A 21394-nucleotide genomic window follows, 5' to 3' on the forward strand; every position below is an offset into this window, starting at 1 on the left:
CTCTTGGTGTCACAGGGGTTCTGTGAACTTGCCGGGACCCTGGCTTTGCTCCGTCACTTACAGTAGAAAGCCTTACTTGAAGCCATTTCACTGACGCATGCCATCAGCTTCTCACCAGAGAGCAGACGGACAAAATCACTCATGTATACACAATTGGCAGGGACATGGTAGGGTCACAACACTATGGTGAAGTCTAATTAGTGCAGGCATGTACCGAGGATTAAAAGGCAGGTTGTCACCATGGGGACATGTTAACCCAATGATATAGGACTACATATCCCTGTCTGAGAGAGATATAGGACTACATAGCCCTGTTTCAGATCGATATAGGACTACATATCCCTGTCTGAGAGAGATATAGGACTACATATCCCTGTCTGAGAGAGATATAGGACTACATATCCCTGTCTGAGATGATGCCTCAAAAAAGTTCTGTGATACCCAGCGGAGCTTGGGCAAAGAACATAATCTACTAAATGATCTGTATTTACTTACAATCAAAAGGAAATTGGAATTGCAGGGTACAAACAGTAAGTGCTTTTTGTTTTTTGTTTTTATCAATGTTTTCCACAACACTTTGGATTATAGTGGCACAATTCAAAAGATGAACCATGACATGTCATTTTTTTCTCTCTCTCTCTCTCCTGTATCTGTCATTATATCTATAATAGTTAAATGTCAATCTTTTCAAAGCCAGCCTTTCCAATCCCATGGTTTCTGAGAAAATAAGGCCAAACATAAAAGCACAAAGAGTTTGTTTCGCTCTCTGCTTGAAGCGAAAGCTTTATGGATTTTCGCAGAGATAAAAGCTGCCACATTTGTTCTTAACATCTGTTTATTGACACCATTCTGTGTGCACTGGGAGATTATTTCAAATCACATTATCTTTTTAGTCAGTTGTAAAAATTCAATTTGGCTTTCATTCATCAGAACAGTAAACATGAGGTGCTAGGGTTATGGGACAAAAGCAGATCCGCCTTCCCCCATCACCCCAGCAAACTTGATACAACACAATTACATGATATACAATAAGTACACCTGGATGAATCAATATTGGCATGCGATATTACCAATGATAACGTCTCTCAACAAAATAGCAAACAGTGGAACACAAAGCCTTTGCTTTTGGGCTGATACGATACTCACTTACTCAGATTGAATGTTCTGAATGTACTATTGGTTGTTGATGACCAGAGGTTATAAACCAGATCATGTGCTTAGCAGCTGCAGCCTGAGCGCCCAGGTGCCATGAATGATACCTGCCCAGATATCTAGAGGACATTTTTTCTATCTCCTTTTCTCTCTGTCCAGGCTTAACTTCACCTCCGTCTGAGGGCTGAGCTGCCGTCCGATCGATCCCCTCCCCCGCCAGCACCCCCGACCCCCATCCTCCGCCCGGCCATGAGGGCAGAGACTAAACCTGTGGAACGGGAGCCTGCCCCCCCCCCCCCCCCCCCCCCCCGCTGAGTGCAATTGGGATTTGAGAAAGTTAAACACTTCTCAAGCACAAAATTCCAGCCTGGGCAGCAGAGAAGGGATCTCAGCAGGCCTCACAGTCCCCTGATCAGGAGGTCAGTAGCCTCCACACACACACACACACACACACACACACACACACACGGCTCTCTCATTTACCTCAGGAGCTGCTGTCAACACTGTTGCAGCTGCCCTTGACTCAGAGACAGGCGGGTAGGGACACTGACAACGGTAGGCGGAAGAGGACAAGGACAAGAGTGCCAAATGGAAGACGGGGGGGGATGGGGGGGGGGGGTATTGGATAAGGTGTGCGAAGTTGTGGTGGTGGTGGTGTGTGTGTGTGTTTGTGTGTGTGTTTGTGGGAGATCCTGTATACATCGACTGCACTACTTGGGCTGACCTCAGTGAAAATGAATAGAGACACTAAGAAAACAAATCCCTCCGTACCAACGACCATGAAACATTAACGTGAGAGCCATCGCTAGTGTTCAGAAACAAAGTGCAGGGCTAAAAGCCTGGCTTTCAAAAAACATAAATGGACCTCAGTGAAATGAATCAATACACATATTGAATATGGAGGTCAGAGCCTTCTGTTGGCTAAAGGTCATCTGCAGCTGAGTTTCAAAAGAGAAGAGAGGCCTTTGATCATAGGGTGATATGAAAAGCCTCACCATCCCTGCCTAGCTCCACAGGAGAATGATGGAGGACCTGAATAAGACTGTCAAACTCTGATGAGTGAGCGTCTCGGTGTGGAACTCCTCTACATTCTTCCATCGCTGGCTGGATCGTCAAAACTAAACCATCACAAACACAATTGATTAACACTCCGAACACAAACCTGCTACTGTGAATGCGCCTGGCAGTCCCCATCAAATTCGTTCAGTGCCTCACTCAACATGAAAGACTGTGTGATTCGCTGGCTTGTTGAAGAGTTTAAACGCTCACCCCCCACGTGAGAGAGACAGAGCTGTAACCACTGTGTGATCTGCATCGGCATGGACCACCTAACATCTCCACACAAGCGTTTCTCCACTAGACGACTTCAGTCATTCACGCATGTGCATGGGGATTTTTGGAGGGAAAATAATATGAGTTTCTGGTTTCTTGGCACCCAGGCCGGGCCTAGAGAGAGACAAGCTCAGCCCAGAGAACCAGGGTCTCCTGAAGAGGTTTAGGACTCAGAGGACACTCAGAACCAGGGTCTCCTGAAGAGGACACTCAGAACCAGGGTCTCCTGAAGAGGACACTCAGAACCAGGGTCTCCTGAACAGGTATAGGACTCAGAGGACACTCAGAAGCAGGGTCTCCTGAAGAGGCATAGGACTCAGAGGACACTCAGACGAGCCTGAATCAGGACCTGGCAGGCAGAGAGGCGACACCACAGGCCCTCGCTAATGGAAGACAAGTGGACAGTCTGGTCTGGCTCCACTACCCGACCATCAACTGAGGGAGCTGAGGACGGATTATTGAGTCATCCTGGCAACTACACCTCCACTGCCCCCACCTGAACCCCTGAAACATGCTTTTTATCTCCTCAAACCTGTGTCTCATTAGACTAAACCTGCAGGGGGTGTGTGTGTGTGTGTGGGGGGGGGGGGCTGTAAAGGCACAACAAAAAGATCTGTGTTTACAAGTAGAAGACAGGCACATTACATTCAAACAATGGAGCACTGACTCCAATCATCCTCTCTCTCTCTGTGTTTCTCTCTCTCCACCCATCCAACAACCCCCCCCCCCCCCCAGGGGGCTGAAGACCTTCCTTCATGTTCAAAGATTATCAGTTAATCCAAAATGTGCGGGAGCATGAGACAACGGGGATGGCAGCAGAATCCAGGCGGGGGGGACGGGGGGACGGAGGGGGTGCTGGTCAGGCTTTTTATTTGTTTGTTGGCTTTCATATTAATCCATCGGAGCCCAGCACGTTTCGCTCTCTCTTTCTGGGCATGTGTAAATGTTTTAGAGCCATTAAATCGGAGATGAAATGTTCAATGGATAGCATGAGAGAGTATTAATTGTAAAGGCCATTATTTGGTGTCCATGCGGCTGAATCAGCTTAGCCACTCCAGTCCCTATTTGCATACAAAATGCTTTATTTTGGCAATCAATGAAAGTGCTCCACTGTATGTGCTGCTTATCACATGCTTGCAGGAAATGGATTCCTTAGCCATCTCGTTAAATTCTGTTGATGCAGAACAATTTGAAACATGGCACAGGCTGCAATGACATTTAAAGATGGCTCGGCTTAATTGTATTTTGCAAACATTTGGGCTGTTTGTCCTCGGGGATGAAGTGCCTCCACTACAAAGTTAACTTGTTAATAATTCAAAAAGAATCTCTTTTTGCAGAGAACTAATCATTATCTCCTATTAGGCGTGGTTAAGGTCATCCAAGGCGTCTGCCGTACCTAGGGGACGGGGCTGGTGGGATCTGTAGCGAGCTGAAAATGGAGCACAAGTCCAACAGACTGTTTCCTGAAATCGTCTGGAAACGCAGAAATAACAACGAAAACGTGTCAACTTTTGAATCCAACGTTCAGAAAGTGGCTCGTGAAATTGACAAGAAACTGAACACTCATTCAGGATAGTATTTAAGCTCAGGCCCTTTTTGCCCTGGGGCAACTGCCTCATATTGTCTGCTAAAAGGAGATACAATACAATAGAGACTACAATTCAATACAACCAAATGTGGCCTGTATTCCAAGGACCTGATTTTCTATTCATAGTTCAACAATAGTGTCTCGTGACAAATAAGAAAGCCCCTAGTGTTTAATTAAACAGGCTTTAGAGTACTGTACATGATGGCAGCACACTATTCAGTTGATGGCTCCGTTACCATGTAACTAATAAGGGAGAAGGTAGCCTGCTGGCATGTTGTTGACTGAGAAGAGCTTCCAATAGAACCTCTATTTGAGCTCTAGGTTAGCACCTTATGAACATTAGAGGTTACTGACATCTCACAATATTATCACATTTATCTGAAAAAGCTGATAGAGAAAGGACATGAATTGTGTGCGTGTGTGTGCATCTGCGTGTGTGTGTGTGTGTGTGTGTGTGTGTGTACGCGTGCGTGCGAGCGAGCGAATGTGTGTGCATGCGTGCGTGTGAGCGAGTGTGTGTGCATGTGTGTAGCAATTTCTGTGTAAGGGCACACATGCAGTCTCTTCTCAACAGCTCAAACAAACCTGCAATTTCTCTGCGTACCTCACACAGTGCACTGCCACAGAGAAGCTCAGACACCTTAAATAACATCATCTCCCCCCTGCTGGCGCAGACCAAAGCTGTATCAGCTGAACTTTAGCCGTAGCTCCACCCTGGCGAAGCGCCCCCCCTAGAGCCTCGCACACTCAGCCTAACACACTCAAAGAGGATGAGACAGATACAGTTCAAGGCTGAGTAACTCTATATGCCAAACAAAGCAAATCAATTGTTCATTCACTGTGTGAAAATACAATCAGTATTTGTATGAAAATACAATGATAGGTCAAGCCGTTGTAATTATCTCTCTGTGAACAAAAACTGGATGGAAAAAAAAACTATGGTTTCAGTTCCATTGGATGTCATTCATGAGAATGAAGGAAAACAAATATTTAGTCCATTGATGTGCTTTGAGATAACAAGTAATAAGTGAGGTAACAAAATGTTTTCAACCATTCCCTCCACCCAAGACAAAGCCCGGAGGAGGTTATGATTTCGGTGCCGTGTGCAAAAAGTACCAGACCGATTTTCACGAAACTTGGTGGAGGTGGTGTGTAGCATGAGCCCAGGAAGAACCCGGTACCTTTTTGAGCGGATCCGAATCACCGTGCAGATCCACAAATTATTTTGCACTTTGGCTAACATTGCTTCACACTTCACAGGGCTCAAAATTAACCTTTTTACTTGGTAGCACTGTTGGATCACCCATCAAAATGTAAGGAGCACCAACAATATATTTATATAATATTTGTGATAGATAGATTTGTTGTATTATAGCTAGGCATGGGATGGTATGGCATTTTTACCGTATGATAACTAGGCCTACAATGTGTTATTATTGTTGTTATTATTATTATTATTATTATTGTATTGTCTATGCACACTTTTTTAACCATTCACAAAATGTAGGCCATTTTATTTTGACACATCGTGGCACGATGACTATAATTGTAACTAGCGGTTTTATGTCAATGAATGGAGAAGAGGCACACTCCCATATCCATAACTTGAGCTCAAGTTAAGTCAAGGTGCTACGTAGATGCGTTGGTGAAGTCGAGAGCTTTGTCCCAGTCCAAAGCCTGTGTTTCTGCAACCTTCCTAAGTCACCACTACCGCAAATACATGACACAATGTGTAAGTGTGTCACTAGGGAATACAGAGAAAGGGACATCCGAATGGAAAAAAGGTTGCACCAGAACAACTTGCACAAATGCTCCCAATTATATTTTGAGGACACACAAATTAAATTTTGGGAGCATACGCAAATTTATTCATGGCATGATGGCAAAGATCAACTGCTTTGAATTATCTAGTCATGATTGTAGCTTGGCTAGATTAGGTCGTGTCATACATCATGTATCTAGCTAGCAAACTAGCTGAGATTTGTCAGAGAGCAGAGCCTACCAGCCAACCTAAGCTGCGTCTGTGTTGCTACGCAAGGAAGAGTCAAACACGTGCATAACTGGTGCTAGCATAACTGGTGCAAGCGTAGCTTACATAGAGTATGAATCCGCTTTAAGTATCAATACCCTGATGTCACTGGCTGATGACATATCGTGGGCGGATGTGTGCGCTCTCCAAGTGCCCTTTTAGTTGAATTACGTAACCCTCCTCTGCAAGCACAGGCTAACTGTAGTGCTGTATGCTGCATGAGGCCATAAGACAACATGCTATCCATGGTCTATTCTATCCTACCCACTCAAAGATCTGATGTATTCTGAGAGAAGTCTCCCAGTTATGTTGGTACAGTCACTTGTACAGTATCTGTTTCAGATTAATTTTTGATGGGCCTCATTCAACTATACATTCCAAGGGACAGAGCAACTGAGCCACTTTGACAGTATTCCCTTTGTATAGGTTTTTTGGTGGGGATAATCATAAGGGTAGCAGAAATGTAAATTTGCTCCCATGGTAATTTGTTACCAGTGGATTATTCTGGAGTGTAGTGTCGACTGTCCTTCTTCTGATGCTAATAGGTAAAGGTGTTCAGCCTGGCAAGGGAACAGTAGACACTCTGGGACTGGGCCAAGCTGCTGAGCATCCCTACGCTCTATTAATCCTCATTCACTCCTCACTGCTGTTTTTGGTCCATGAATATAAAGGCTTGGGATTTGTAACACTGTGTCCTTCACGACACTCAAAGCCAGGTTCATCCCCATCAATATAAAATAAGAAATTAAACCTTCTCCATATATAGGAGTGCATTGATTTAATATTTCACCACCACTGAGGAAAAAAAGCCCTTGCTCCCACACTCAACTTGCAATTTGGAAATAAATTGACTGATTTAGACAAAGGCCGGGAGAGGGAGAGAGAAAAAACGGATGTAAAGCTAGTCCACAACCACTGAGTAAGGTGACATTGCACAACAAATCACGTGCATGAATATAGAGAAAGAAAGCACTCTGTTCTATTCCTGAAAGCAATTTTGTTTGGTGAAGGTGTTTTGATTGCCATGTATGTGAATCTATTCCTCGGCAGACACGGGGGAGCATGAACATTTCATAGAAGTCAATGTTATATTTTGCTGTTAGCATAACAATAACACAAGCTAGGTTTTCATCAGAGGCAAAACAACAAGCTCATTTCTCCTAGAACACACAGAAGGGCAGACGCAGTAGTCCCCTCTTGTATTTTGCCCACCACTGTAAGGGAACAGAAATTGTTTGACTTTTGCTGCAGAGAGTCCATTGTATTTTAATTGAGCCTAATGAAGAATAATTAAGTAATTAAACAGTAGATAAGACAGAGGCACAGTAAATAGATTGAGGCAGAGCGGCTGGCATTACCAATGTGCCACTGCACCGCAGTGTGAATTGGCCAAATTCTCTCACATACCTCCTCTATACCATCACTGAAACCACACTGTTACCAAAAGCATGGTCCAAACTGAAGCAGCTTTTCCATGTGTCCATGAGCATGCATGTGGTCAAATTCAGAATGTAATACTTCCCAGTTGGATGTGGGAGTGCGCGGTAATATTTTCACCACTCTGACATCAGGAAGTTTTATTTTTTGAGTAATTGCACAGCATGATGTGTTCTTAGAGGTTTCCATGACAATGATGAAAGTCCTATTTTAACAACACTGCAATTATGGGGGATATGGAAATACATTCTGAGCCAATTCACAGTTGAGTTGACTAGAATAATAGAAATATAAAGAGAAGCGGTAGGGAGGGGGATGACGAGGGATGACTGAAGAATTCAGCTATTTTTTCAAAGTTCCAGCTTGTTCATGGTAAGAAACTCAGTAACTCTAATCTAAATACCCACACAGTCTAAAATGCTAAGCTGTAGCATGCCCACAACACTTTGGGTTAGAGTTATAATCTGAATTTTGTGGAGGTCTCTAAAATAACTCATGTTAAGGGTGGACACAAACACAAAGTATATACATAATATGTGTAGCCTAATGGGTACGCTTTTCGTGAGAAAGACTTAAAGGTACTATAAAACATTTATATGTAGACGAATCATCAAATCATCACAAAAAAACATCCACAGGGCTTTTAGAAAGATGTCGAGTAAAAGTATTGCTTTTCTCCCCCAAAAAATATTGATTAAGAATTTATTATTTAACATTTTTGGACATCAAAATGTTTATCTCTGTGAGATGTCCAAGGTTTGGTTCCCACCTCTAGCAAGGCTCGTGAGCCACGTGGTGTCGGGGGCAATCAGGAGCAGTAGTACTATTGGCTCACGAGCCTTGTTAGAGTTTCTTTCCTGTGTGCTTTGTCTCGTTAAGGTAGTTTGACCTACAAACTCTTAAAAATACTCGCAAATATAGGCCCTTCTTTGCGCAAAAGACTACTTTTCTATAATCACGTGACTACAGTACCTCGGCGCAAATCTAATGACACAAACATGCCTAGACCCGTTTTGCTTGCTATTTGGAACCGTGGGATACAAGCAGTGGCGCCCCTGGACTTTTGGGGGCCCTAGGCAAACAAGAAAAGTGTGGGCTGCTGGTTACTTTTTTGCTGGACCCGACCAGGGGCCATCTTATAATAGGGAAAGCGGGTAACTGAGTGAGTCACTGACCATTGTTAAAACATGCACGAAAAGTTCTTGTTGCTTCGAGCGCTGCAGAAGAGAGCTGTGTTCTACGCAGCACTTGGCTTTTTCATTTGAAAAAAGTTCAACTTTTTCGGTTAAAGCACTAGGCTAGCTAAAATTATGTCTGCTTGTTCTGACGGCAATGGTGAGTTTTTGGCAAGACTGCAAAGAGACAGCTAACATTAGCACTAGCTGTCTAAACCTAGCTAGTTAATACTCCAGTCTGCAAAAACACAACAGTGCTAACGCTCAGCTTGCGCAACATGGTTATTGGTTAAATTAACTTATTCCACGTAACTTAAGTACTACAAGGTAATAACGTTAACCTTGAAAAGAAAAGAGCTTGCACATCCACTATGCAGGCCAAACCGGAGTAGCGAATAAGAAAAGGTCCACACCTTGGAGCATTTTAATGGACTGTTCCCATTAGTTTATTTAAAAATATATAATTTTCAAGAAATAAACTAATATGAACAGTTCATCATTTAAACGCTCCAGTGTGCAGACTCTACTCTGTGTAATGTTACCCATCATTAACGTTTGGAGGAAGAGACGGAGAAGAGACGTGGATCTGTATGAGCAGGCTGACGCTACCGCAGCAGCAGGGAACACAGAAACCACTGACATCATGTGTTGGTTAAGTGAATTAAAGTTATTGGTTAAGTAAATTAAAGATATGAAGCAAGTTGACTGACTTATGCCAAACATTCAACAAGTTAATTACGATTAACTTGGAACATATAAAAATCAAATCCTTTATTTAAACAGATAGGCATCATTGAGATTAAAATCTCTTTTTCAAGCGCGATCTGGCCAAGAAGGCAACAGAAACAAAGTTACGGCAATCAAAGAAACATAACAACAGACAATACAGAGAGACATACTTTCACAACAAGAATCAGTTGTAGGGCAAGTTATCAAACACAGTTGCACTGACCAAGAGAACTGGTTTCATAGTCTTTTAAAATGGATTTAAATTCACCCAGTGTAATCAATCCTGGCAATTTCAGGTCCTTTTGCAACTCATTCCACGTTGATGGAGCAGCATCTTTAAAAGCCTTTTTTCCTAGTTCAGTTCTCACTCTGGGAACAACCATCTGAGGAGCATCTGGTTTTGCTTTATGCACAACAGAACTCCTAGATAAGGGGGTACCAGCCCAATCAGAACTCCTAGATAAGGGGGTACCAGCCCAATCAGAACTCCTAGATAAGGGGGTACCAGCCCAATCAGGGCTTTATACAAAAAAGAGAGCCATCCTGAATATCTGCAAGTAAATAGATGGGCAATTTGTAGTAGCATATACTTTAGAATGCAATGGTGCCCTCGACTGCCACGCCTAGTAACAAAGCATAAGGCAACAGGTAACATAGCTAGCTATGATTCTATGAGCCAACTAGAAAGGGTGCTCAGAGAGCACAGGGCTCCGCACATTCAGCCATTTTGTTGGTGTAACTCAGTTGAAATGGTTAAAATCACACCTCAGTTTATATGTAATAGATTACCACAGGATCCAGGCTAAGAAAATGTATATTTTCATAATAGTGAATGAGAATGCTATATTATTTTGTTTCACATGCATAAAGATGTTATCTTAAACAGCAAATAAATAAAGTTAATATTTATCTGTCTAAAGCTGATTTGACTGATTTGATTTGGTTGGGTAAGAGCTTAACCACTCTCAAAATCCTCTGATATTCCATGACGAAAAAGGGCCAAATGCCCTGACTTTCCATGTCTGGAATAGACTTTCTAAAATTCCATGATAGATTTTAAATTCTATTAACTAGGGATGCACCGATGCATCGGCCGAACATCGGCATCGGCCGATGTTGGCCTTGTTGACTGCCATCGGCCCATCGGCAAATAAAATGACATTCACCGATGGGAGTGGCCGATGTTATGTCGCAACAATTACGTCTTTTTTTGTTGCAAAACGTAGCCTACCCAGCTGCAGATTCAGAGAAGATCCGTGACGTAACGCTGCAAACGAACGTGTAGTTTGCTTTCAAATGAAAGTGAAATAAAAATCGGCGTTTTGGAACTAAACACTTCATTTCTTTGTTTCCCTGGCACAAAAGGGGGAATAAAAATTAAATAAAAACATCGGCCATCGGCATCGGCTGGATTGTTATTTTAAACATCGGCATCGGCCCAGAATTTTGCAATCGGTGCATCCCTACTATTAACCGTGGGAACCCTGACTTCAGTAGGCCTACTCCTTCTTGCTACTCTTGGCACTCTTGGTTAAACAATGGTTAAGTAAAAATAATAAAAACATAATTTATTTTCACAAGGTCACTAGGGGTACCTTACTAGCAGGCCATTCTGCAGGGTCCTCAGATATTGTCCATGGTCTGATGCCATCTGAGCGCTTAGTGGTGATGCTGGCGCTAGGGGGCAGGGTGTCCTCATTATCATGGTGAGGTAGATGATCCTCTTCCACCCCAGGTAAGTCATCCTCTTCCACTAGAGAGAGAGAGTAACAGTGTTCACCTGTCTCAACTGGCCACTGGGCAAGGCTATCTAATATTTTGAAAGGGCTTGGAGTAAGCCTACCTTCTGTAGGAGTGATGGCATGATGGAGAGGCAGCAGGGTGTCACTCTCATATGCTAAATGCTCTCCCTGATCATGGACAGCATGTGGTGTGGATGTTGATGGATACTGTACCCTAGCTAACGTTAGCCTACAGAAGAGGAAAACAAACGTCAGATCAGATATATAAATGGATTATTTTGATAAACTGGCCACATTTTGGGAATCTTCATGGTTACTTTATCGGCTGGAAAGATATTCAAACTTCATAAAGTGACATCAGTCATGGAGACAAAATTGCTCTCCAAAATTGCTTTTCTGGCCGGAGCAGTTTAGCGGGCGCATGGGATTGTGGGATATCTTGACCAACGAAGGATACTTTGTGCTGCCTTCAAAATCTGCCCAGTTGGAGGCACCTCAGGCAGCATATTTGTAAATATTCGATTAGGACATGACTTGACGCCTCCCTGCCTCTGAATGCTGCCTACATAGACAGCATTTTAGCCTTTTGAGACAGCCCATGAAACTCTGACTCAGGAATGGTCTTAGTGTGTACGCGTTCAGGACACCAAGGCGCATAAAATATTCAATATTGTAATTTTGCACCAATGTAATTTGATAAGATAACTAGGCTACTATGTTGGCTTTGAACAGGACGTTTTATAAATGTGGTAATGTAGCTTGTTTGTGTGTTTTGGTATATCAGTTATCAAACATATTAGCTAGTTAGCTAGCTATTTCACTTAAGAGCTGTCTAATGTTTTCACTCACTTGTCTGCATACGCTGACATGGATCGGCAAAGCTTGCAAAATACTTCCCCTTTCTCCTCAGATCTTTAGCAGGCAGCAGGTGCCTTCAGAAACATGTTATTAGCGGCCATGTGATTAACGGCTGTAGGCCTACAAGGTATTCGACTGCTTGTCTTCAAGCTCTCGCGCTGGCGCGTTACCACGGCCAATCAGAATACTCAATCAGAATACTCAATCAGAATACTCAATCAGAATACTCGGAGGTGTGTTTTTTTTGTAACGCGAAGCTTACAGCTGGGGCGAGTTGAACAGCCCCGACAAATCAATCAATCAAGTAATCAATCTTATCTATCTGTCTATCTATATATAAATATATATATATATTTATATATATATAATATAGGCTATATATATGATCTCAAAGTTATATTTGCACTGGCCCGTGCAAATATAAGAGCCAGATGTGCATTATAGTGCTTGCTGGGGCTTACCTACAGTGACAACTCTCTGGTGAAGGCTGCAGTCGTCAGGGCCCTGGCAGTCTACATCCTGTTACCCTGCCTCAGAGAGGTACCACAGACTACACAACCCACAACCCCCCTCACTCCAACTCAGTCCTCTGTCTGAAGTGTAGTGTACGGGTCGGGATATAATGTCAGTACCTTCCCGTCGTGTCATTGCAGGATGTGATGTTTGTGACGGACACAGCAAACACTATTCTTACGGCACTCTCTCCCACTCTCTTTCTCCTTCCTTCCCTCCCTCTCAGGGATCCTGTGGGTGTGGACGTCCAGGAGGAGTTGTCGGACATACTCTGAAGATGCTGAAGATGTTGCAGTCGGCCGCGCAGGCCTCAGCCGACAAGGACAGGGTAAGAGGCAGCGCTGCACCCACCTGACTTTCACCGGCACATCTCCACGCGTATGTGAGACACTCACACAGCCTTACTGTCGATCGTTACCGTCAAATACAACATACTACCCTCACATCACTGTCAAATGTGCGACTGGCCTGTGGCACGGACTCACTCCTCTCCCCTCCCAGGTGAAGTCCAGTGCCGAGAGTGAACCATCACCGCTGCTGTTGACAACAGACTGCTCATACATTTCTATAACTGGGATGACACATACGAGTACTGATGAGAGACAGGCAGCGAGCGTGTGTTTGTCAGTGGCATTTGTGAGAGTGTGTGTGTGGCGACATGTGGACAGGAAGAGCTGGGATTTAAACCACCGACCCTACGATCACTGGACAACCCCTCTACCTCCTGAGCTAGCTGCCTCCGAGTACTCAGGTGGTATCTTGTGAGTCTCATGCTGTCTTTTCTTTTCTGGCCCCCACCAGTGATCAATTTTGATGACAGGAGTAAAGAGTATGACTGGGTAGATGCTGAATGTCCAGATATTCACCGTGGGATGTTGACAGAAGACTCGACAACAGAATTCGTTCTGCTCTCCCCATGTGGCAGTGTAATATCAGATTCTACTTACATGGAGCAAAGATCAACCACTCATTATGAATATCTGCATGATCATTTTTTGTATTGTTCTGTGTTTGTTGTCCTGTCTACCCCGTGTTTAGTGTGTCCTTCCAGACCCAGATCAGGCCACTATGCCCCATTGACCAAAGCAAGTGTGAGCTACCTGGCTATTAAACTGATTGAGATATCCTCACTCCAGTCCCTGTTCCACTCCTAGTGCTCCCTCCTCTAGCCCCTCACCTTGGGTCCTGAGCTCCCCAGTTCTATCCCTATGCACTGCAGGCCTGGGTCCATCCTGCATTTTGGGACTGCCTTCTCCACCCTCAACCCCTAACAGTGAACGGGCCTTCCAGGGGTCATAATCCCAGTGTTCCAGGGGTCATAATCCCAGTGTTCCAGGGGTCATAATCCCAGTATTCCAGGGGTCATTATCCCAGTGTTCCAGGGGTCATAATCCCAGTGTTCCAGAGGTTATAATCCCAGTGTTCCAAGGGTCATAATCCCAGTGTTCCAGGGGTCATAATCCCAGTGTTCCAAGGGTCATAATCCAAGTGTTCCAGGGGTCATAATCCCAGTGTTCCAGGGGTCATAATCCCAGTGTTCCAGGGGTCATAATCCCAGTGTTCCAGAGGTCATAATCCCAGTGTTCCAGGGGTTATAATCCCAGTGTTCCAGGGGTTATAATCCCAGTGTTCCAGGGGTTATAATCCCAGTGTTCCAGGGGTCATAATCCCAGTGTTCCAGGGGTCATAATCCCAGTATTCCACTAAATACTGCAGTGTTCCAATAAATCAATTGTCATAACCTCGTTTGCTTGTCATTATTTCTACAGTGTAGAGATAGGCGTAATTGTAAAGCATGATTCCTTTTTATTATTTACACATTGACACTTTTGTTTGTACCCTTCCGTTATAAGAAATAACCCACAATGGTCACTGAAATAACTCGAAACTTACAAAAGAAATTATATATATTTTTTATTTTTTTTTATTTTTATTAACTAATGAAAATCAGCCATTGCTTTTGAATTGTGGTTCAATAGAATACTTTTTTTTTTTTAAACAAACTAATGAAACTGGTCTGGACAAAAATGATGGTGATTGCATTTGCACTTTTTCCTGAATAATTAACGAGGAACAAGGGTAGGGAAAATCGTTTCCATCGCGCTTTCCCGAATAACTGATTCAGGTACCGACCTTATGGGCACCTACACATAGATTACACTTTACCAGTATTGAGTCTCTCTTTACCAGTATCTTGATCTCGAGGAGGGAAAAATATAGTGTCCTTATTTCCACGACAGATAGCTCACGTTGTCAGAACCTGACAGAACTGTCAACCTAGGCTGGGGATTGTTGATGCATTGTGCACAGGTGACATTGAAGTTAGATCATAAACAGGACAGGCTATTTTTCCATTGCACAAAAGTAACGAGTAAGCCCATTTATATTTCAGTAACTGTAACGGCGTTCTTTTAATTCTAAAAGTAATTCGTTACATTACTAGTTACTGCCAAAATGGAGAAATGCGTTACTTTGTGTGTGTATATTATATTTCATCAAAAGTGTGTTTTGCATTGCCTAAAAGGGTTAATATTCATTCATTTGGAATCAAATTCAGTGTACATGACTTCCATTATGAACATTGGAGAACACAAATTTGATGCATTTGATTTGAGTATGACATCTCTTCAATCCCTATTTTTCTGGGATTTGGAGCATGAAGGGGTTAATATCTGAAAATGCTCAAGATATCACCGTCGCCCTCCCGTATTTTGAAGAGGTAAGAGGTAGGCTATAGCTATACCCCCAAGCTACAAGAATCAGCAGAGAGAGAGAAAAAAACTTGACGCAACAAAACCAGGTTAATCAAAACAATGGCCGTTGACTCCCGGACCAATCACTTTATGGGAGCTCATATCGAGCCTCATGGTGCCAAAAAAATCCCCCAAATCTATGTTCAAAACGGGTAATCTCGGTTAAAATGCTAGCTGACATTGATAATTCATAATTCAGTCATAGGTACACAAATGCTGTACCCTATAAAATGTATTGTAGGGCCTATGGTGTGATCCTATCACCTCTAAGAATAACGTGGCCTGTAGGCTACATTTATGTCATGGGCAACAGAGACGGCAGAGTGAGGTCTTGTTTTATGTGTAACCTATAATCTAAGCATTAAATTTACTCCATGATCCCAAAACACATTTAGGGAGGTATTTTGGTGCGGATTGGGAGCTACTTTGAAAGCAGCCTTCAAAATGTGACCCAGCCACACAACCGACAGGCACACGGTTCTGTCTAGCCATATCTGGTTTGAGGTTAAAACGACACTGAAGATAAATAAGGTCACTACGGGTTGCTTGTTGGATTCAAGAATTAGTGAGGACAAACATTTAACTACTGTAACTGAGGTTGTACAATTTCGATTAATAAAACACATTAGGTACCCCAATTGGTAAATTGTGTGCCAATATCGTATTTTTCTTAGGCCCTTGCATAGCTTACCCTGTGGTGATGCTTCAACGAAAACAAAAGCGTACACATTATAGGCTACAGCAGATAAATCAGTCAGAAATGCTCTGGCACATTTTAATCAAGATGGTGGAAACTGAATGGCACTGAGCTGGCTGTTCTAAATCTAAATGGGTATTTGCTGACATCTACTGGATAATTGTTTCAACAACACCGTGGGAGTCAGTTGTGAAACAAAAACAATTAAGAATTGCATCCTCAATATAGGCTACAACCTTAAATCAATAAGGGGGCACATTTTCTCGGGCCAGTCCAGTATTTTTAATTGTTATTATCCAGAACAGAGTCCGGGATTACTGAATACACAGTGCCATCTGCTGTGTATCCTGAAAATTGCGACTCGCCGCCTCCATCACTTCCGGTGAGCTGTCACTCACGGAAAGGATACGGCGGGTTTTGATTAGGATGCCCATAATAGTTATAAAAACCTGTTGGATTTTCGTTATCTGAGACAAAATGTCGTTGACAACTCTCCAGAAGGTTACTCTCATATCCTGCTCCGTCCTGTGTGTTTCTCTCTTCCTTCCCAAACTGCTTTTACCCAGAGGGAAGAAGGATGTAGGGCAGCCCGATGGTAAGGCGGATTATCATCCTTGTTGTTGACTGCTGTACATTTGCCAGTTGGGGGATAATACTGTTTTTGCATCAGTGATTTTCAGTACTATCGTCAAATAGCTATTTAAATGTAGGCTATGGTGAATAAAATCATAAAAAAATAAAAAGTTGAAAATTACATTCTTTAGCCTAGCCTACTCACAATAAAATAAATATAGCCTACTCTCAGAGTAGGCTATATGGGCTAAGAGATGTCCCTCATGTTATTTAATACCCTGTCCTGTCTTGTCTTTCTGTTGGATGTGCACCTGCCACTTTTACCTCTCCCATATAATCAGATGAAGTGTTGTTTTATCATCTATGAATAGTTTGGTTATTTTCACCCTGGCCGCATTTAAATGGTCAGAAAAGGACGGGGGCGAACAGGCCTGATGACTCAGTAGTCAAATCTACTCCCCACTAGTTTTCCATCTAGTCTATTCTAAACCTTTCGCAGATCAGAGCACCACTGCAGGTAGGGGAGAAGAAAGCCTGGGCCCTATTTGCTTTGCAGTTGTGCTTACCTGTCTACGCAGATACTGTCCAAAAACAGGTCTACCCATAAACCTACAATGTGATGCAGCAAGAACTTCTTCTGGAATAGGCTACTTTGTTTGGTATAATAATAATAATAATAACTTTCATTTATATAGCGCCTTTCATAAAACCCAAGGTCGCTTTACATAGGGGCAGAACAGACAAGGGACAAACATGGTAGACAGAGACACACAACATTAAGAAACGGAAGCTATGTTAAAGAGGTGACTTTTAAGAAGTTTCTTGAAGCAGTCCAGAGTTGAGGCGTTGCGGAGTTCTACAGGGAGGGAGTTCCAGAGGGTGGGAGCTGCCACGCTGAAAGCTCTGTCCCCAAAGGTCTGCAGTCTGGTTCGGGGGATGGAGAGCTGACCGGTGTATGTTTTGGTATGTCCATGTTTTATTCTAATTCATAGCGACTGGCGAGTCTAGACTGCGCGATAGGACATTTGTGTGACAGGGTACCAGGGGGCTCTAGACAGGAAACCAGGTGAATAGAAACCAGGCGAATAGAAACCAGGTGAATAGAAACCAGGTGAATAGAAACCAGGCGAATAGAAACCAGGCGAATAGAAACCAGGCGAATAGAAACCAGGCGGATAGAAACCAGGTGAATAGAAACCAGGTGAATAGAAACCAGGCGAATAGAAACCAGACGCTCCCCCTCAGGAGCCTGGAGATGTGAGGCTAGGGAGACGATGAACAGAAGAGGCCAAGTTTCACCATGGAGATGCAGCGGTGTGTGTGTGTGTGTGTGTGTATGCGTGTACTGTATCCATGCGTGCATATATGTGTGTGCCTGTTTGTATGCATGTGCTTGTGTATGCCTGTGCGTGTGTGTGTGTGTGTGTGTGTGTATTGATAAGCCATCTCTGTTCCTCCGTAGTCAGGCCAGGGTTCTACCCTCCCATGATGCACCGCCTCCCTGTACCAGAGGACCAGGCGCCGTGGGAGGAGGAGCCTCAGGACCTGCGGACGCACAGCGCGGAGGTCATGGCCAAGGTCAAGGGCATGAGCGGGGCCAGTAGGACCAGCCTACTGGGGCAGGTCATTCCCATATATGGGTTTGGAATCCTCCTCTACATCCTGTTTATCTTCTACAAGGTGAGCTGCCACCCCTGCCAGCTGAGCCTTTACACACTTGCTGTAGCTGCACCTACCCTAACTCCACCCCTGCTAGCTGAGCCTTTACACACTTGCTGTAGCTGCAACTACCCAATAACTCCACCCCTGCAGGGCTGACCAGACCATGAGTCTATATTTCTATCCACAGATGACATCCAAAGGCAAACCTGCTAAACAGGAGGGTGACTTTGCTTCAATACCAACTGACAATATGAGGAACACAATATGTAAGTAGTACCTTTCATAAACCATTTGCAGAATATTTAGCTGATTTATGAGCTTTCTCTTGGACTTGTAGCACAGTTGAGATTTGAATTTCCTTAATCAATTACCTCTCAAGCACACGCCATTAACATGTTCTAGACCAAGGGAAGGGGCAGTCAAAAGGGCACTGGAAAGACCGGTGCCAGATGGAATGTGTTGTCTGCCAGAAATCTCTCCTCTTTAACTCACCAGAGACTCAGTTTCACTCAGATTCCCCGTCCTGTCATTGGTCAGATTCCCCGTCCTGTCATTGGTCACAACTCCCTCAGTCACGACTCCCTCCAAATCACACAGAATAGATCAATACACACAATAAATACAAATAATGGTGGTTTATTCAGTGTACCTGGAGTCCTGTGGGGTAAATAAGCCCTTATTGAATTGAATAGCAGTGAGAGCTCAGGGCTGGGAGGAACATGGCGACCCCACCAGCCATCAGCGTACCGTACACCCCTGTTACCTCCAGTTGATTTTGATCGCCATGTATATTAATGTAGCCTAAATCTGTTGTGTGCTATTTGTATTATTTTGTATTATGGTGTTAAAAGGATGCTGTGTATGTTCAGAAAAGTCGTTTGAAAAGGGGGTTGATAGATATGCCAAATTACAATGTGAATAATAATTAAGACTTTGTTTGACCTGCAGCTGACTACGAGCTGGCCAGGCTTCAGCGGAGGCTGGAGCAGACGGAGAAGATGATGGAGACGATGGTGTTCGGAACGGGCCGGGCTCCTGACAGGTAGACGGGCCCAGAATCCCCTCCTGTTCAGGGCCAGAGAGATGACTCTGTCCTGGCATAGAACTCAGAGGAACGCACATAAAGAGGAAAAGATCAACTCCTTTCCTTGAGTGCTTGTTCTGTATCATTTTGATAATGTGTTAATGTGTCATAAAAACACGCCCATCACGTTAAAGCAGCTCATGTTAATAATAACGGACAGCCCTTTTTTCTCTTTAACATTGAAATGGGAGGGAAAAAGCAGTATTTATTCTGAACAGAATCATTGTTGACGTGGAGGCGAATCCTCTCACTCATTTCCCATTCCTCTATCGCCCTCTAGTGCCAGGAGGACTAAATACAGGGCTAAGAGCAAGCGTAAAGCCAAGGGGAAAGGGAGGAGTAAAGGAATCACCCGCCAGCAGCTGCTGCAGCAGCTGGAGGAGGAGGAGCTACTGCGACAACTGGAGGAGATCAGCCGGGCGATGGAGGAGGGATGTAAGGAGGGCTGCTCTCCGGAGATGGAGGCAGAGGAGGTGCCCTACACCGTGGACTGGGAGGGTAAACGCTACCGGCTATCACCTGGTGCCTCGTGGAAACAAACACCCATTAACACACACTCACAGTCACCATCCAGCACATATCCAGAACCACCTGTTTTTATATATATATTCCGGGAAGCTGAGTGAGGAAGTGTGTGGGAAGTGTTGGCTAGATGTGAGAGTCTCCTACCTCAGATGTTTGTTTTTGGTCAGTGTTACCCTCGCCGTGACAGCGGTATGTACGGTATGACCCCGTGACCCTTGCCCCCTGTGTGTTGGTTCTGCCCAGGCTACCCTGCCGAGACTTTCCCCCAGTACGCCGAGCCCTGCAGCAAACGCAGGTACGACACCGTCATCCTGGAGGAGCCCAGCCCCCACCTCCCCACCGCCGAGGCCCTGGCAGAGAGGATGGAGGTGGAGGAGGGGGAGGTGGAGGAGGAGCTGAGGCTGCCGGTACTGGTGGAGGAGCTGGAGGAGGAGGAGGAGGAGGAGCTGCAGCAGCAGAGGGAGAGGCAGCCGTGTCTCACAGTTGTGCAAGTCAAGAAGGAGCTGCTAGATTCTCCGAGGGTAAGAAAACGAATCAGCTTCAATGATCAGGAAGATGTGTTTCACTATCCGAAAGAGAGCCCGTGTGAAGAAGAGGAGGGTCAGACGGAAGATGAGGAAGAGGACGAAGAGGGGGTGGAGGAGGAGGAGGAGGAAGAGGAGGAAGAGGGGGTGGAGGAGGAGGAGGAAGAGGAGGAAGAGGAGGATGAGGAGGAAGAGGACCCTCTGATGGAGGCGGAGAGTCTCAGGTTAGACTGCGAGGTCTGTTATAGCCCAGAGGCGGAGGCAGAGCAGGAGCTGGAGGATGAGGAGGAGGAAGAGGAGGAGCAGCTGCTCCTGTGTGTGCCCCAGGGCGGGGGGAGGCTGACACGCGCTGACCTGGCCAAGGAGCTGGGCACCAGCGGACTGAGGATGAGGACCAGGAGGGAGACCTAGAGCCCAGGACACTTCTCCAAAACTAGAGTCGTTTTCCATACAGTATAAACTGACCTTTCATATTGAATGTACGTACGACCTCTGACCTCTTCCTGTACCAGCGTCCTGGTCTACTTCCCTGATCCCTTCATATTCCGAGAGGGAGGTTACTGCTCACAATATCTCAGGACCTCTGTTTCCTATTGTACCATATTCACATTGAAGTATAACTTAAGCATATTAAAATATACTGTACCTTGTTACATAACAAAACAATAAAATGTCCATGAGCGGAACCCATCTGTGATGACATCACTGTTGTGTGCACGTGTGTGCGCACGTGTGTACACGTGTGCCTGACAGTAATTACAGGAATGTGCTGACTCAAGAGTTTTTATTTGAGTAATAAGAGTGATCTGCGTATAAACAAACACTTTATATTGACCAATGTACACATTATACAATACAGTAACCCAGCACTAAAAACACACGTTAGAAGACCCTTTCCCCTCCACAACAAAAACTCATGAAAAGCTCTGTATTTTTCTGCAAGATCACAGCAGTTTGCTTGACTATTCATTATAGAATACAATAAGGTACGATAGCACATTTCATTAAAGTAAAACATTGT

The 21394-nt window shown here is 44.3% G+C and overlaps 1 protein-coding gene across 1 annotated transcript; it reads left to right on the top strand.

The window, feature by feature from the left end:
• Positions 1–16482: 16482 nt before the first annotated feature.
• Positions 16483–20784, top strand: ric3a (RIC3 acetylcholine receptor chaperone a; the record flags this gene model as incomplete). The annotated part of the gene is made up of 7 exons (XM_084437351.1): positions 16483–16600; positions 18041–18258; positions 18736–18772; positions 19189–19282; positions 19605–19822; positions 20093–20256; positions 20350–20784. 7 exons carry the CDS (start codon positions 16483–16485, stop codon positions 20782–20784), a joined length of 1284 nt encoding a protein of 427 aa, XP_084293477.1.
• Positions 20785–21394: the final 610 nt, after the last annotated feature.

Source organism: Borostomias antarcticus (assembly GCF_949987555.1).
Source record: "Borostomias antarcticus genome assembly, chromosome: 4".
Taxonomy (NCBI): Eukaryota; Metazoa; Chordata; class Actinopteri; order Stomiiformes; family Stomiidae; genus Borostomias; species Borostomias antarcticus.